The sequence below is a fragment of the Corvus hawaiiensis genome, chromosome 3, assembly GCF_020740725.1.
Source record: "Corvus hawaiiensis isolate bCorHaw1 chromosome 3, bCorHaw1.pri.cur, whole genome shotgun sequence".
Lineage (NCBI taxonomy): Eukaryota > Metazoa > Chordata > Aves > Passeriformes > Corvidae > Corvus > Corvus hawaiiensis.
The window spans coordinates 21,944,338-21,962,769 of record NC_063215.1 but is presented as its reverse complement, the minus strand read 5'-3'; the positions used below and the strand labels follow the sequence as shown (position 1 = coordinate 21,962,769).

At 40.7% G+C, this 18,432-nt stretch overlaps 1 protein-coding gene across 1 annotated transcript; it reads right to left on the bottom strand.

The window, feature by feature from the left end:
* Window positions 1-5,456: 5,456 nt before the first annotated feature.
* On the bottom strand, window positions 5,457-10,836 carry CLN8 (CLN8 transmembrane ER and ERGIC protein). The gene is made up of 3 exons (XM_048298319.1): window positions 10,721-10,836; window positions 8,752-9,395; window positions 5,457-8,344 (listed from the first exon to the last, which is right to left on the bottom strand). The coding sequence occupies exons 2-3, from the start codon at window positions 9,316-9,318 to the stop codon at window positions 8,030-8,032; spliced, it is 882 nt and encodes a 293-aa protein (XP_048154276.1). The 5' UTR covers window positions 9,319-9,395; window positions 10,721-10,836; the 3' UTR covers window positions 5,457-8,029.
* Between the last annotated feature and the right edge of the window lie 7,596 nt (window positions 10,837-18,432).

Here is an 18,432-nt window from a genome sequence, read left to right as displayed (position 1 = left end):
TTTTTTTTTTAATATATATTTATATCTAATAGATATTTTAAAAAATACAAGCAAACCACACAGTTTTCCTAAATTCAGACTATTACATAAAAAATAACTTTTGCGTTTATAAAAACACTGCTTATTCACATTCTGCTTTGATGCCTACTGCTGACTTGTCTTCCAGGTTTTCCGGGAGCACCAGCACCACTACTGGGAGACAGTTTGTCAGCTCTCAGCACACCAGTACAGGTTAACCTGACAATTGAATTTTACAATATTGTGGTATTTTACCAGCACTAGAACTTCTTTCATGAATGCATTTCATTCCACTTCTTTCCTTCTTTTATGAGTATTTGCAAGTCAAATTCTCAGACTGCCAATTCAGACAGACTAGGTACAAATTTTCCTAAATTTTAATATTGGTCAGGAGCAGAGCCCTTGTGTTACATCATCTCCTTGTTGTCATGGGTCGCACATGAGTGATAGTACAGCCAATGCCATAACTTCTCATGGTGGGTAGACCTTGGCCAGCAACCAGACCCTCACCCAGTTGCTCTCTCACTCCTCCTCGTCAACAGGATTTGGGGAGAAAATAAGATGTAAATCTTATAGGTCAAAATGAAAGCAAAAAGATCCCTTAACAACTACTGTCATGGGCCAAACAGACTCAACCTGGGGAAATTTCATTTATTGCAAATTGAAATTAAAAATGGGATGGTAAGAAACAAAAACAAAAGTAAAAAAAAAAAAAAATCTCCCCCCTCTGTTGTCCCTTCTCCAAACTCAACATCACTCCTTCATTCCCAACTCCATGGCCTTCCACACCCCGAGGGGCACAGTGGGATGGGAACCGGGGTTGTGGTCAGTCAGTAACAGCTCCTCCCGGTACTTCTTCCTCCTCACATTTCTCCTCTGCTTCAGTGTGGGTGCTTCCCACAGGCTGCAGGCCTTCCGGATAAACCTGCTCCTTTAGGGCTCCTCCATGGGCTGCAGGTGAATCTCTGATCTGGTGCCTTGGAACAGCTTCTCCCCCTCCTTCTTCACTGACCTTGGTGCTCGCAGAGCTATTTCTTTCACTTTGTTCTCACTTCTGTGCAGCATTTTTTGCCCTTACATACATTTCCCCCGAGGTGCTCCCGCCCCGGCCGTGGGCTCAGCCGCGCCCTGCGGTGGGCGGTTGGATCCGGCTGGAACCGGCTGGGGCAGCCCAGCCTCCCCTCACAGAGCCCTCGCTGCTCACACGTGGGCACCCACACCCCAGACAATAATATGCACAAGTTGTTTCTGTAACACAAAATTCCTGCTTTCAGTTATTTCGCTGATCTCTGATGGCTCTTCTTCATCCTGAAGCTGATAAAGGGAAAAACTTGAGTGAATTTCTTCTCAGGAGCACCACTAAGCGCTGAGGCCGTGCAGCCCTGAAAGACAAATGCAGCCTTTGGCTGAAGCAGAACTGTTCCCAGGGGAGGAAAGGACGTACTAGTGTAATACAAGATACTGAGAAGACTTTATATCAAATACTGTGTACAACTCTAAGCTGCCAACATGTAATAAAAAGAAATTCAAGTGGGAAAAGTGACAAAGAAAGAGTATTAGGATGGCTAGGAAAACAAAAGAGCAGATTGATTTGTACTCATGAATATGCAAAAGAGTCTCCAGGGGTAAAAATAATTATGTAAGCTAAAAAGGCAATGATGATACAAGAATAAATTACTTTAAATTAGAAGAGACATTAGGCTCTTTCAGCCTTGGGCAATATATTGCTTAGTAATTTTGATGTCCTGAAAGAAGTTTCTCAAACTTAGCTTCAACCAGTGTCACAGTAATACTCAATATGATGCTGAGAAAAAACAAACAGCTAAAGCATCAGAAAAACTACTATTCAATATCCAAACACAACCTGTTCAACAGTATACAATGTAACAACCAGTTCCATCTACCTCATCCCAAAGCCTCCTAGTTTTTTCATATTTAATTCTTAATGACTCCTTAGGAAAGCTACTGGTGCTTTCCAGGATACACTTTCTTCCTGTAAATACGACCCACAAAACAAGATGAACAAGCTCATTAGAGATGCTCTATGCCTACTCTATGCAAACCTCCATGTAAAAGTACTCTATACACTGTCTGCATGGCTTTGTTTTTCAAGGTATCATAGCTATCACCTTGATTTACACTTAAAAGATCCTGACAACAGAACTGCAAGGTCCAGAAACATAGGAAAGTCAACTCTCTACCTTCTACAAAGTTAGTCCTTTCTCAGGTTATTTTGTCCCCTGCTTGGTGCAAGCCCCATGCTTAAACTTGACTGAGCACAACTTCAGTAACAAAATGCAGTGTTCACCCGGTAAACTGCTTTTAGCAGCAGCAGAAGCAGCAAGGCAAGAGAAGGAAGTTTCAGATCTATATAACAATGTATAAATCCGAGCAAGTACCTGGAGCTGCCAGAACCAATTACCAGTACTAAAACCTCACAGTTGTTTACAGAGGACATAGTGGGGAAAACACTGTCAGCTTATACAGCACACTAACGTGAGCCAAGCAAAGGAGTAGAGGCAGCTACCATCATAAAAGGAAATAAAAACTTCAGACCAGAAGTAGTGCATCTGACAAAGCTAGTATTAAATTTCCACTCTCTCTGCTCAGGTCATATTCCTAATGACTTAGAAGTGACCCTAGCTGGCTCTCAGAACATACACACAGTAGCAGCAAGCAATGGCATAGCCAATTTCCTTGTTTTCTTATTTGTGGACAGATGAGCAGGCCCCACTCCTTTCAAGCTTGGCCTGTCTGCCACCTTGAACTATGAACAAGGACTGCTCGTCTTGCAGGTTTGCTGTATCATCATCATTCCATCCCACTCACCAGCGTTCAATTTACAGAAAACAGGAAGGCACAATGTGCTGCAAAATACTTGTTCCTGCTCTGTGACACCACCACTAGCAGAACATGCTAATTAGTTAATCATATCCAGAGCATGAAATGTCTCTTCCAACACTGGAAACCCATCTAGGGGCTGACAACTAAAGCAACAGGCATAATTTAATTCATTAATGACCACTGCTTGCATTTTTTTGTTCCAATTTAAGTACCAGTGCAATGACACAAGACCAAAAGATTGTAATTACTGTATAACATTGTTGGCACAAGTGTGCGACAATATTTTTCTGAGAATTTTTTAAAACTATAGTAAATATATTTACTTATTCATTGAAAACACCTGAATAGGAAAAAATAACATTTAATAACATTTATTTTACAGATCATTTACAAAAAAAAAAAAAAAATAAAGAATTTACTCATACAAACACTATTAGACATTGTTCTTCTCACATTTCAGTGAGTACACATAAATGTCTTGCTTCTGCTTCAATTAATCTTGGGGACTTCACTGCAGAGGAAGCCAACCACTTGCTTGCACTGTGCATTTTTTAAGAATAATTAAAATGCCAGTAATGATGCTGTATTCCTTTAACTCACTAACCTAAAAAGCATCAGGAATTAATTCCTACAGAGCATCATGAAAGAAATGCTTAGACCTGTATTTTACTATTTTGCAATGGGACAAGTTTTTGTTGTTTATTTAAGGCAGCTCATACTAAACCATGAAGTGTCATGTGGTACCAAATGAAGTGTCTTCACAGTTAGAGCCTAATGCAAAAATGGACAACACACTTCAAATACACAAGCCAGAAGGGTCATTCCCAAGAGATGTTTTTTAAACTGTTTTTAATACATACTTACATATAGCACAGCTTCTAGTGTTCTAAACATGCTTGTGGGAATAATACATTAAATGCTGGTGAAGGGACATTGGTTTACAAGATTTTTACAGCTATGTCCATGAATATGACATTATCTTTGTCAAGTTTAACATTTCAAAATAAATCATTTTTAGTGCATACACTGCAAAAACTGTTTAAGCTACAAATAGCAAGTAAAAAACAATAGACATTATTTTCATCAGTAAATGAAACACAATAGACAGCTATTCGATAAAATACTTTTATTTATGTACAGTGTAAAGATGCTTTTCAACAAACGTTATATTGTAGAAGAGCAGACTTGAGTTTGCTTAACACTCTTAAATTCACTTTAAGGGGGAGTCTCCCTGAGGTTAAAGAAGGTTTCTTATAACTGTACATCACATCAATATTTAATCCACGTTATCAGGAAAACGCAAAAAAACTCTGAAAGATTTGGACATGGGTATTTAGTGCAAGATGGGCCTGACAGGATGTACTGAAAACTACTAGACAAAAATACTGCAGTGGTAATGTAACTCCTCCAAGATCATGACCAGTGTTGCAAGTAAGAAAAAATATTAATAGAAAAATTGGTGGGTTTGGGGGGAAAACGATGACAAATTTTGGGAAAAAAACACAGGACAGAAATGGAGGAAAACACAAGCTGTGATTTAGGAATGTAGTATAAAGACAGTAAGAACCAGATGACTGGACAAGGTGTCTCAGAACAGACATTTTTCTTTAAAAAAAACAAAACAAAACTGAACACCATCACTCCCATCACAGTTTGCTGGTTTGTAGTTTTGTTGGTTTTTTTAAAAAAGAAAAGCTTCAGCCAGAAAGGTGACACAAACACCATTCCTTCAAATAAGCTTGTTCAACAAGAAAGCAGAGCCAAGTCCCTAGGAGCCACCTTGGCAAAACAAGTAATTCACTCAATATCACGTTATGCAAGAGTTTTCCAAATCCACAGCAGCACACCCTGTGATCCAATCCAGCCACTACTGAAGCTGACTGAATTTTTCTAAATGGGATTGTGGATGAGGTTGTATATATATAAGAAGGCCCAACAGGACTGGAATTAGTTTCACTTCAACAAAATTTACAAACAAGCTATGGCTACTCTACCTTTGGGCTGAAAAGCAGCACTTAGTTATAAGACTAAATACACACCAAAACCCTCAGTTCAAGAACTTTTTCAGACTCGTTTCAGAGCAATGTGACAGTCATCCACAATAATAAACCAGAAAATCCTCCTAAAGGGAGCAGTCAATAGACAGTGAAGAATCAATCACAGAAGTTTTTGGATTGGAAGAGACCTTACAGATCATCTAGTTCCAACCCTCCTGCTGTAGGCAGGGACACCTTCCACTACACCAGGTTGTTCAAAGCCCCATCCAACCTTGCCTTGAACACTTCCAGGGATGGGGCATCCACAACTTCTCTGGGCAACCTGTTCCAATGACTCAGCATCCTCATATGGAACAATTTCTTCCTAATATCATCTAACTCTCCTCTCTTTTAGTTTAAAGCCTAAACTAAAGCCCTTGTCCTATCACTACACGCCCTTATAAAAGGTTCTTTCATACTCAAGTATAAAAAAAAGAGGCTCTGTGTAACAGAACTGGTAACTCCAATGATAAGCCATCAAAATGAAGAATGGTTGTCTGTATTTTTGTTATATTTCTAGCTGGACTGTAAAGTACTCTCAAACCAACAGAAATAAAATAAGTGCTGTTATTTGCTTTATTGCATAGCTTTCTTGTTCTACCAGTGTTTTGGTTAACAGAGGCTCTAAAGTATTATTCATTATGTAGTTAAGATATGTAAAGCCCAACAGTCTTTTTGTGAAAAAACTCACACTAGGATGCAAACTAAGAAGACTGCATTATGATGCTAAAACATAATTTTAATGCAAGATTTAAAATTCACTTAATAAAATTATACAAATTAAGAGTATAAAATATTAAACTTTAGACATCTGGTGCTATGACATAAATTTCCACCTGTCTTTTTTCAGTCTTAATTCACTACTAACCCCCACCCTCCATATTCTTTTATTTTAGCACACAGGAAATTCACATTCTTTAGCCAGCCACTATAAGAATTACACACTCATCCCAAACTTTTTGTGATGCTTCCATTTTCTGTTAGGATTCTTCAGAATTCTGTAGCTAAGATTTTAACAATTATGACCTTGTTTTATTGAATCCAAACCTTCAAGTTTTAAGCTTCATAGAGTACACCATCATTCTGATAACCTGATGACTTATTCTCTTTCTCCCTGCAACTCCTGCAAGTGAGGTTTGGATTCTGCAAGATATGCATTCAGATCATATTTTTTGGTTCCACTGCAAAGGAATTCAACCCTCTGGTTTCTTCCGAAGTACTTTTAACATTACTCTCCCACACACAACTCCTCAGGACAGGTACATCATTTCAAGCTTTTGAGAACCCTTTTTATTATAGGATGGTGCCCAGACAAGCAACACTGCAACTTCATTCTGCCCAGCTTAGAAATAAGAAGGTAAGATTTAGATTTTATCTATTAAATATCAGCACAATAACAGACAGGGTTGCTGTGTATAATAACTGTGAATAACCTCTCACCCTGGTTTTGAATAGGCAGTTTCAGATATTCACCACTTCATCATTATCAACAAGATCTGGCTATATATTTGTGACCTGAAGTAAGAAGCTTCCTCTCCCTCATCGAACAGCAATTCAACTCTGTGCTCACACAGAGTAAATTAGGGAACACAGCAACCTGACCACTCCCTTCACTCAGAACAAATCAAAGACATTCCCACCAAAAATTAATAAAATGGGGCTGTTTACACCAAAGAGTGCTTCCCTCACACATTTAAAACAATATGCTCCACCACAGATCAGTCCACAAAGTCTCTAATTCATGGCTTGACCATGAATTCTTCACAACTTGGGCTCACCCAGTCTTAATGCTTTGGGAAATAAATCTGTGTAGCAGTCATGTCACACAGAGTTCCACTTAACCATTTTTTTTAATCTCATTAGTTCCATGCACCAAAATTAATACCTGTCATTCTGTCATTCTCCTGCCACTAGGCGTCACCCTCTTCTATCGTGATCTGTATCCCTCCATCCACTTCCCAACATTTCGCCCAGGAGCCATCAACCAGTAAGTCCCTATCTAAAGAGCAACCCAGTTTCTCAGGTCAAGGAAAGATTTTTGTGATGTGGCAGATAAAGTGCAAAGGATTGTTAGTGTCTCTTGGTATGTTCTTTAAAGTTAAATAAAAATATTAACCAAACTCCTACAGGAGGTGATACAGGCTTTCCTCCACAGAGGAGTCACCTCAGATTCTGAAACCATCTAAAACTAAGTGTAAGTGCATTCCAAAAAATAAGAGGAACCATAACAGAAGCACTAGTGGAACCAACTGCATGACCCCTCATGTGGGACCTACAAACAAAATAATTTTACTAATCAAGCAGCATTTTTTTCAAGGACAATACAGAGTCACCTTCTGGTGTTGCCCCTTGTATTTCATAGATTTCAAGTCCAAAAGGGGCCACTATGATTACCTACTAGACCACTCATTTCGCAAATGCATGGATCTCCACAGGTATGGTTTTGATGGATATGAACTCCTCCCATACTGAGGGCAACCTGAAAACTACAACTTTGACAGCAAACACTCAAACAGTTATTTTCCTGTTCCTTAAGTGCACTTAAAAGAAAAAAAGAACAAAAACAAATACCCATAAACCCCAAACCCACAAACCAAACAACAACAAAACCCAAACCCGGGCCATGATGGCATTCTACCACTGACCGGTTCTGCCACTTGGAATGATTCACTGGCACACAGGAATTAGGTACCCATGCATACCTAACTTGGATCATTATTGATCTTAACAAACAATTTAACATAATTTTCAGTATCAGCATCTCTACCATATGTGGAATAGGATTCCAGCTAAACTTGATTCAAGCTGAGCTTAATAGATGACTTAACTGTAAAGCCACTTTGAAGCATTAGGAAAAAAGATGGCATTAGGGAGCACATCACTACTAAATTAGGAAATATTGTCCAACCTGACAAACTGTTGGCGTAATTTGTAACAGGGGTTGAAGTTCTTATATGTATGCACGTAAGAAACACAAACAATGCTTTTCAACACTTGTGATGCATACAGAATGCTACCAGCAAGGAGTCACTGTGTCAATGAGCATCTTGCAAAATCTTCTAGTTCATGTGCAAAGAACGACTTCGCATTGTATTCTTCTGTTACCTTGCTGGGACATTGCTGTTTCAGTGCTATATCCCCTTCTTTTGATGTGTCTCACCATTTAATTTTCCATTTTCCATTGCTTTATTTTCAAAGTTCCAGTCAGTTGGGCTGAGGAGTTGCTGAGTTTTTTTGTATGTCCAGTATGGGTTAAGTATTAGTGTAACAGCAAATAATCCCGAGAATAAAACAATAAAGTGAAGAAGTCCCAGATTTTCTATGATGGAATTCCAATTGAAAATACACACCCACCACATGTGGTAGGTAAGAATCATGCGGCAGTGAAACAGATGGATCATCACCCACTGGTTTGCCTTCCAGAAAAAGGTGTTAGCATGGCCAGCCTAGAAAAACAAGAACACAAAGTATGCAGAAGTGAGATTGTTACTTCAAGATAAGGAACTGAGGAATCTGTAGAACTAATGCAAATATCCAACTTTCATATACACACACTCTCAGGCATTTTTTTCCTCATAGTGCAGTATTATTCCACATGTATATGGCACCCCAAACTTGGTACGGATCTGTACCATTCCACTGTGGACATGCACACAGCACCACACAGAAACCTACATGGAGGCCTGCAGAAGTGCCATCATGACAAAAGCAGGTATGACAGTAACATAGATATCAGTTGGATAAATGCAGTTTTGATGAAAAACTATTCAAACAAACCATACAGATTATTTACAAACAAGTGAAATGCATGAAAACTGTTATAAGCATAATCTGAAAACTGTCATATTCTTACCTTCAGAAGCATCCAGGAAATGCACGTTGAGGGAGTACTCATCTCCAGCAACATTCCCATCAAAGGCAGATAATGTCCAGATTTCACATTGATAACTAAACCAGCCAAGCCACCAAAAGCAAGCAAATGATGAACTACCAAGAAAACATCAAATGTTCTAAAAATAATGTTCGACACATGAACTGCTACATTTTCAAGCAAGAAAAATCCAGCTGCTATTAAACAGTTAAACCAACTCCACTTTTGCTGTGAATAGACTTTGTCAGCATGAAAAACAGGATCTATGAGCAAAGCCCATAACCCAGCAACACAACTCTGAAGTCCAAACACACCACGTGTGACTGCCATATTCCAAAACACCTTCTCCTTTGCATATAAGGCACGGTAAGTGGTACTTCTCCAAGAAGACAACCAGTGAGACAGAAGAAATACTCCCAAGTAGATTAAAAAACCAGCAGCTAAAAATGTCAAACGAACTTCCCATAAGAGATAGTCCCAGTCAAAAATGGTCCCAAACACTGGATCATCATTTATAGGATTCATTTCTTCTCTTTTGACACTTCTCATCCCCACTATAGCCTCCTTCACGCCTATTTAGCCTCAGCTATTCAGCAAACCAGTAAGCATGAACTCTTCTTTTCCATCTGGAACAAGGAGAAAAAAAAATAGTGAATTTTTAAGTACATCCATATATATAGATTCTAAACCACAGAGTGCTCACATCCACTGCAGTTAGGACTTTGGTCCTGTTGCCATTAGGCAGTCATCCCAAAGACAGGTAGACAGACAAGAAAAACTTAAGCAACACGTTTAAGATTAACAACTGGCCTGCAAAGTCCCTACTAATACAAAGTAATGCACTGAAGCAAAGGCAGAAGAGGGTCAAGTAGGAAGGCAAGAAAGAGGAATAGAAAATATAAGAAGCAAATCCTGTTTTGTTACTTATGAAACTTTTATTTCAACAGTATCACGCAGTTATTGTCCTAGTCCCCTGCTTTTCCCACACTGATTTTCCACCATTTGCTACAGCTTTGGGTGCAATTCAGAATCTCAAATACAGATCCAGGAAATAAAACTACAGAAAACTAATGCAGTAAGGGGGACCACTTACACCAAAACAGGGCTGTAATGATCATGGCTCAAAACAAGATTCTGCAATCAGTTTCTGAACATTAAACTACTTTCCAACAAAAAACATATTAAAAATGGAAAAAGAGTATGGAATGCAAACAAGCAACATTATTACATATTATTAGCAACATCAGTGTAATTAGCTGAACAGCCCAGCATTAAGTGTCTCAAGTTGTCTGAAACTTCCTGAACATACTGTAGTTCAAAAACAAAGTCTTGTGGGGAGGGAAAAGCCAAATAATACTGAAACATTTGAACTACAGCTCGTTTTATGAACCATACAGGTGATATAAGCATAACCACCACACCCGCCGCAGCCTGTAAGTGCTTAACACCACTGTGCGTTTGGGAGTCTGGTGACTGCAAGTGAAAAAACCACGAAGACCACCGAGGGCTGAGCGCCCGCTCTCGCCTTGTTCTAGCGGGCAGCAAATGCCACCACCGCTCCCCGTGGTGCATCCTGTGGAGCACCTACTCGCCCTGCCCTTTGCTCGCAGGTGCCCCGCTCCGAGGAGGGGGATGGGCTGGGAGCCCTGAAGGCCCTTCGCCCACCCCACGGCCTCACACTTGGCAAAACCGACTCCAAGTCCCAGCAGCCCCCCGCCCTCATCTCCCCGGGGAAAACCAGGGCAAAACACACCGATCGCACGGCACGACCAGGCCCTGAACAGCGCGACCCACTACCGCAAACCCTGGCTCCAGCAGGGCCGCGACAGCTCCTCCGCCCCCGGACAGACACGGCACCGACACCCCCCCGTAACCCTCCTCCGCCCCCGGGGCCGCCGAGCCCTCACGCAGACCGGGGAACCGGCTCCGACGCACAAACCCCGCTCCTCACCCACAGCGCTGCCCGCAATGCCGGGACGGCCCTGCCTGGTCCCCCGGGAGCGCCCGGCCCGGCCCGCCTAGGGAGGCCCCGACCCGGCTCGACCCGCCGGTCCCACAGCACCGTCCGCAGCCGCGGGCCGCCCTCCGCGCATGCGCCACCGTCGGTACCAACCACCGGGTGCTGCGGGACGGGGGGAGGGAAGTGCGGCTGTACCACTCGGGCAGGGGGAGCCTTGTTTACAAAGTGCCTTTCTCTGCCTGAGAGAACCGCTGAACATCACCACCACTGAGAGGTTAACACCTGATAGACGCCTTCTCAGCAAGAATGATAGTGAGAAAGAAATATCAGTGGTGCCACAGCCCATACATTTACCTACAATTGTCCAGTTTCATTAAAGACGGCAAATTATTAAATGGATGTCACGGTGTTCTGCTACATGTTTCTCTTCATACTTGTGACAATTGATGCTGTCATCCCAGTGACTCAGGCTGAATTTCTCAAGGTCGCTGAAACTACCCCGGGAGGCTTCCTCGGCTGTGTGACAGTCCCGCGGTGTACTTTGTCTTCAACAGGAGTGACTGGCAGAGACTCCGAATTTTGCCAGGGAAAAGCTCAGTCCCATAACAGACCAGGTGATTCCTCAAAAAAGCGACCAGAAAAGAAAAATAAAATAAAGCCACAACTTCTCTCACGTGGAAGATCGGCCTAGAACAGCTGAAATGCTAAACTTAGTCTCCTTATGATGAGAGACCAGAGCTGGAAAATCTGTATCGGCAGTCTGACACGTTCTTGGTTTCCAGATGGGGGGGATGGAAGTGCTGCCATTCCCTGTGGAAAACTCGGTCCTGACACCACAGCAGTATAACTGGGCAGCAGGGGTTTTGTGCCTTTTTTTTTAATTGCTAATGCCATACCAGTGTCTGCAGCAGACCCGTGAGTTCTGTGAAAAGTAAGATCTGTTCGTATGCCACCCCGGTAGTTTGCATACAGGCAGCCAGCGACACCTGTTTGTTGGGGAAGTCTGGAGACAAAACCTACCACTTGTGCCTTCTTTTAATGTACTGGGTGTGAGGCACCTTCGCTCTGAGCTCCTCTGCAGACAGCCCAAAGGAACAGCAGGGCTCGGTGCCTACAGAGCCAAATAAAGAAGTGAGGGCTCTCATCATTATAGAGTGGATCTTTCTGTCGCATCAGTCCCCCAAAAGCATCCAAAAGCAATAGTCTGAGGGCTAGGGGGCAGAGGCAAGGTTGAATGGCATAACAGGGGCCAATGGGAAAAGGAATGGGAGGGGGAGAGGGCCAGTGACCAGCAGAATCTAGACAAAGGGAGAACCTTCTAGCACAGTGTTTTAAGGAGAGACCACTTTTAAGGCAACTTGAGGGGTATAAAGTGGACTTAGCCACTGCAACACCCAAACACTACCCGCGTGCCACTGAGGTGAGGCACAGGCGGAGCACATCTGCCTCTTCCCTACCAGCAACCTCAGGAGGACCAGGAGGACCAGGCTCAGCAGTAAATGGAGGGCAAGATATTTCAGCCAAAATACTGATTTCATACAGCAAGCACAATCGAGTGACAGAGGTCCTAATGACATGCTCTGGCAAATTGGTCTTGTAGACAGGGGTTCATTTTTGCACAAAAGGGAGAGTAAATTTGTTGCAAAGCTTTGGGTTATAGCCATTTACTAATACTGAAGAGGGAAAAAGGACCACAGGGCCTGAAAGATGTGAAGTAAAAAATCTGGAGGACTTCTCACTTGGAAAGTACTTCCTAGCTGATGGTGGATAGTCGTTTATCAAACCCTGTTCCCTAGTGGGTGCTGGAGCTCTCCTGGGAAACCTGTAAAGGATGATAAAGCTGATCAAGCAAAAGCTGGGAAGAAGATGGAAGAAGCTGCTCTCTCAAGCAACATGATGGGGCTTATGTACCAAGGGCATGTATTTTAGCTTTCCCCAAATTTATTCTTTCCCATAACTGTCTTTAAATAATTCCTTTAGGTTGTCACATCTCGAGGAAGGAGATTTTTTTACTTATGAAGAACTGTGACAGTAATGTCAAAAGCAAGATCACAGGCAGTTGTCTTTCTTGTCTTTGCTGCCTTTCTTGCCTTCTCAAAGCAATATCGCATTTTTCAGGTACTGGCAGTCATATCCATGTTGAAATAGTTCAGTGTTACTTTCTGAATCTACTACTGATACTACAACCATACTTAGTAACAACTTTTTTATAGGCGCTTCATTATGATCACTTCAGGTATTTCAAAGTAGTTCTTCCTGCAGTGAGGCTCATCTTCCACATTATGTCATATTGAGTTCTTCCCTGTCTGGGTGCTACAGCATGCCCTGTCCAAAGCTAAATTTCCTATCTACACTGTCTCAATTTTGGAAGACTTTCTCAGCATCTTCAGAATGTCATGGCTGGAAGAGCAAAGAGCACGTCCTGGCAGGTATCCCTGCCTGCAGTGTGGATGATCCACTTGCTCCTTGTAGCTAAAAGCCTCTCCATACTGATTTGATAGTATTTGCCTGAAGTCAAGAACTGAACCTTTTTTCACTTTACAATCTCAGTGGTTTTTTGCCTCCATGTCTACATTTATACATCCACGACCATGTGGGGGCTGCTTTTTATTTTGAAAAAAGTGGTTGCATCCCTGCTGCGAATTGATAATTATTTTGGTGCACACTACTCCCAAAACATGTGTATAAATGTTGGTTTCAGAAGGTGATTTTGACCATACTCCTGCTTCAAATGCACCCATGCCCAAATCCCAGGAACCCTTTAGACATGTACTAGTTAGTTCAGGTGAAACTTCTCCCAGGTATCATAGTAATAATTAAATGTGGTAACAAATCAGTAGCTCCTCTGTTTTATTTACAAATACACAGATACCTGATGATAGTTAAAAATGTCTTTAGTTTTAACACTTTTGTTTTCATTATTTCCCAAATCAAAGTGCCATGATCCCAAATCCTTTTCCTGCTCCCTGTGCTTCCAGAGGCTGACTAGCCCCCTCTCAGTGGTGTAAGAGCACACAAAAGGTAGGCTTAGGAGATGAGTATGAAGGACACAAGGCCAACCAGTGACACCTTCAGTGAGAGGGGAGCCTGCTGGTTGTGCAGAGACTGCAGGACGACTACAGTAAACAGGATTTTATGTGTATGTGGGGTAAATACAGAATATGGCCAACCTGTGCTTCCACTGCCATTGACAGTGAGTTGAGTAATGTGTTTGAGGACCAAGCTGAGAAAAGAGTTTCATACCTATTATCAAATTCATCCATCCATTGCAGACAACTGTTTGTCCTGTAAACATTTGCCTTGGACATGTAGTGGTAGAAAAGTCCACAATAAGCCACCCTGAATCCTGCCTTTTGCAGTGGTAACAGAGGGGATTTTTCTCTCTGCAGGAGACATGGCATCATGAGGCCAGAAGTTATCTGTGGCATAAGAAAAGGGATGGAGATTGGAAGAAATCCTGACTGATGAGGCTATCCTCTGATCATTTTATAGCTATTTGTCATCCTCTAAGTAGGATATGAAGGAACTCAAGTTACTGCCTAAGGTTATTTTAATTCATTTTTTAATTCCAGAGTACCAAACACTTGTAGTCAGTGTATGTTGCACTAAGTCATATGATCATAAATAAAACCTGAACTGGTAATCTTCCTAATAGAGGATAAAAAATCTACTGCTAATTTAAAAGCCAAGACCTCACTGACTTCTCAAAAAGTTTTAGCCCTCTGCTCCCAAAGTTTTAGAAAAGCTTGCACATTTACAGACATTGATTCATACATGTATGCACAATTTGTGTTGACACACATATCTGTCATGTAATCCTGTATTTTCAGTGACATGCTTCTTGAATTCTCTTTTCAAACTGAAATTTACACCTTCTTCACCTACTAATCTACAATCTGTGTTCAAATCTATGGGAGCTTTACTATTAATTGTGAGAGCTTTGGTTCAAGTCTGTGGGAGGCTTACTACATGCCCGCCTCAAGGAACGCTGTGGCAATACCAAATGTGTAATCTTGATTTTTTTTCAATGCTTTACACATACTCTCAAAGTTCTTCTGATTCTTGTCCAACAAGTACTTACGCAGTATTCCTAGATGCAAACCACAATTGTTAAAATGAGCACTTTGAACATGCTTGTTTAAGGCCTTTTTGCTCTCAGGTAGTAGGAAGTATACTTGACTTCTTTTAGATAACCTGTATTACAAGGCTTTCATGTGTGCCATGGATTCAGAATGTCTTTACATTGCATAACATATTCATCTACCCAGATAGCTATGCTTTCCTCATTACTGGGAGATCAGCAGTAGTTTCTACAAACTCTTTTTGTATTTCACTTACAGTCAGTTTTAAATCAATTAATCAACTCCTTATGCCTCAGAACACATAGTGAAAATAGTTGCCTTGAAACACTTGATATTCTCAAAATTTTAAGCAATTCAGTTTTGCTGAGCATCCACACTTTGTGCTACCAGTTGTGGGGGAGATCACAGCAATGAAACTGTCTTTCTGTCTGCTTGAATCTTTCCAGATAATGGAAGTAATATAGGAAAACTGGAGATTCTTTACTTGGTCCCTCTCAAGGTTATCCCTCATTTCTGTTTGTGAACATTCCGTAAAAATGCTGGAGGCATACAACCACTCTTGAGTAATAACACTGAGTAGTGTTGGATATCTCAGTTTCACTCAAAAAGCGCTGTTACATGTCAGCATAGTTCAGGATATTACTCATTCCTATGCTGACCCTGTGACATCTGGCCATTCCTTGTCCACTGCTTAATTGGACCTCACCAAGTACAGCCTTTGGGCAATTATTCCTTAACTATTTCTTCTCTTCTCATTCTTTTAATTTCATTTAAGGCAAGATACCCTATCATTTTTTTTCTAATCCTAATTTATTTCTATTTTGATACATGACACTCTCAAGGTCCCCCCCTGCTTGGTCCAAACATTTGTCTCATGAATTTTTCTAAATCTCAAATTCTCTCTTCTGCTGGCTTTACAATTAATCTGCAATTAATAAGTCATTGCAGCTTCACCTATTCTTTGTCTCCTTAAATTCACACCTCACTCCACAGACTTCTTAGTCTCCTTCTGTTTTGCAAGCTTCTCTTTATATTCTGTGCACCATAAATATGTCTGTAGAGTCGTTGCTTAAATATATTCAATCTTGTTTTTCTCTCTCTCTTTTCATTACCTCTGTCTAGTCAATGCCTCTTTATGGTCCTCTCTGAGGATCTTTACCTTCTACTGCCCAGTATTACTGGTGGCACTAACACCTTCTTTTACCCTATAGGAATAATAAGTAAGAATAATACCAACTGTATCCAATCCTGGACATAAGTTCCTCAGTTGCCTCTGGCTGGCTTCAGGTAAGTAGCATGAGGTGATAAGATCTTGGGTTTCCAGTTGAACCTCTTTATTTCTCCTTCACCAAACAACATGTCTTAACAATGTTTGCTGGAACAAGTTATTCTGCCTTAGTATTTAGCCTCTTGCCTCACAGCTGTAGTCATGAAGGTTAGTATTAACTGGTGTTTCAGGTTGACCCAGAAAGTCTAGTCCTTCTTTCCCATTTCTCACACAGTTACCTCCAGTGCCTCTTCAGGAATCAAAGGAAAATACTGTGTCTGTCTCCTGGAATACATGCTTATCATTCTGCAGTTTTATTTAGCTTCAGGTAGTCTCACCTGAATAGAAACTAGGAGCTTTACCAGCAAGTAAAATTACGATTGTCAAATTAAAGTAGCCAGTGGCTGGCTTACCAATGGGTCTCTAGCAAGGGTTTGATCCCAGGTATCACTTCAGACCATCTTTCAGCTGTATCTGTAGATAGCTACAAACAGTTACTGCAAAAATTATCCAAGATGAAGTTAAGGACCATACAATTACTGTGTGGAGGTGGCTGTAGTCGAGGCAGACATAAAAGCCACACTAGTCATAATCCATAGTCGAGAAAGGTAGAAAGATTTTTTATTTTCTCTACTTCTATTCTTATACCTCTTCACAATAGCTGTGGCCTAATTTAAGATTGGCTGCTTAGCAAACAATGACAAGCTGCCTAACAAACAATGACCATTCAGGCAATAAACAATCAGCTATACAAGCAAAAGTATAGTTGCTACATATTATCCACAAGTTCTTCCCTGTACACTCTCAATGTCCCATAACAAGAACATCCTCCCCTCATGTCCAGAACATCTTCTCTTATTAATTATCTTCTTGGCCTTCCTTGTGGGTTTTACTAAAGCTGCAGAATTTCACTGTAATATTCTCATGAGTAAATTCTGACTGGTTTCAGGTCTGATTCTGGGAGATTTCCAGTCCAGCTGTCAATCTCCTCATGTGGCAACAGTGGGCAGAAATGAGGAACATTTCTGTGGCCTCAGTCAGTAATCTGACAAGTTTACTTTTGGGGATTTCAGCAAAATGACAGCAAATGCATCATAGTAAGAAGATTCTCAACAGCTTAAATGGCTTCTTGGAATAAGCAGCCCATAAGAAGTAAAGAAGATGGAAGGTGACAAATTATTTTCTTGTTTTCAGCCTGATCCAAGTGGAACCATTCAGTTATTTCACAAATTGCAGTACTGTGCAACAATTACAAGAGTATTAAGCAACAATTAATATTAGAAATGAGAAGGAAAATTATTTTTGCTACAACATTTTGCTGGAAAGTTGGAAGAAATGGATGTTTGACTCAACAGCTGTGAACAAGCTGCTCTTATGGCAGGTTACTCTAGACCTGCAAAAGATGGATTTTTTTTTTTTTTAATTTAGTCTATTTAAATTTTTTTTAAAATAAGAAGATTCTTACCATTTACTTCATGAATTTGTAAAAATAAATTCCACACATATTAATGTTAGCAAGCAGGAGTTCTATTGTCTCTTTTAATCCTTAATACAGATTTTCCTTTGACTTAGTCTGTGGTGCTGCAAAATCTTCCTAATACCTCCTTTCTCCTCAAAGCTAGCTTTATATGCAGTGATCAGGAGTCAAGTATGTGATGTCTGCCACAAATCTGTCAGTGTTTAATGAGCCTAGAGCTTTAATCAGACTGCTATTTACTGCATTGGTGGAGTGTGCTGAAACAGAAGGCATCATCCAGCACATGACCACTGAATTGATTTATACCAGTCTGTGGTCAGGCCCTGTGTGGGGTTTTCCCATTTCTTTGTATTCCATTCTTCCTGAATTTTCACTTTTAGTAAAAAGTAAACTGGCCTTTTCACTATTTTGCTAGACTCTTGCATACTACAGTAGGTTCATCACATAGTTTAATGTGAAAGTTAAGGCCTTTCATTCACAAGCCATATCCATAAAGGGAAAAGAATATATTTCAAGGATGAGAAGGCAATTGTGACAGAGAATTCTCTGCCAAGTTATTCTCTCCTATTTCTTGCAAGCTTAATCAAAACCCCACTGAAATAAACCATAGCAGGTTATGGATATAACCCATTATAGTAGCCTTTAGAGTACTTTAAAGAGATTTAAAGGAAAACACACAATGAAAAAATCATAGAATCTTAAAGAAGTAAGGTTTTACGTAATCCTTAAATCCTTAAACCCTTTGCACATCAGCTCACAGATTTTTATAGTATGTTTTGAACCAATTGGCTGGTTTAATCCAAAGTAAATATGATCTGAAAAGTTTCATAGAAATCAGTGGAAAGGAACTCTCAGTTATACCTCATGAAAAGAAAGG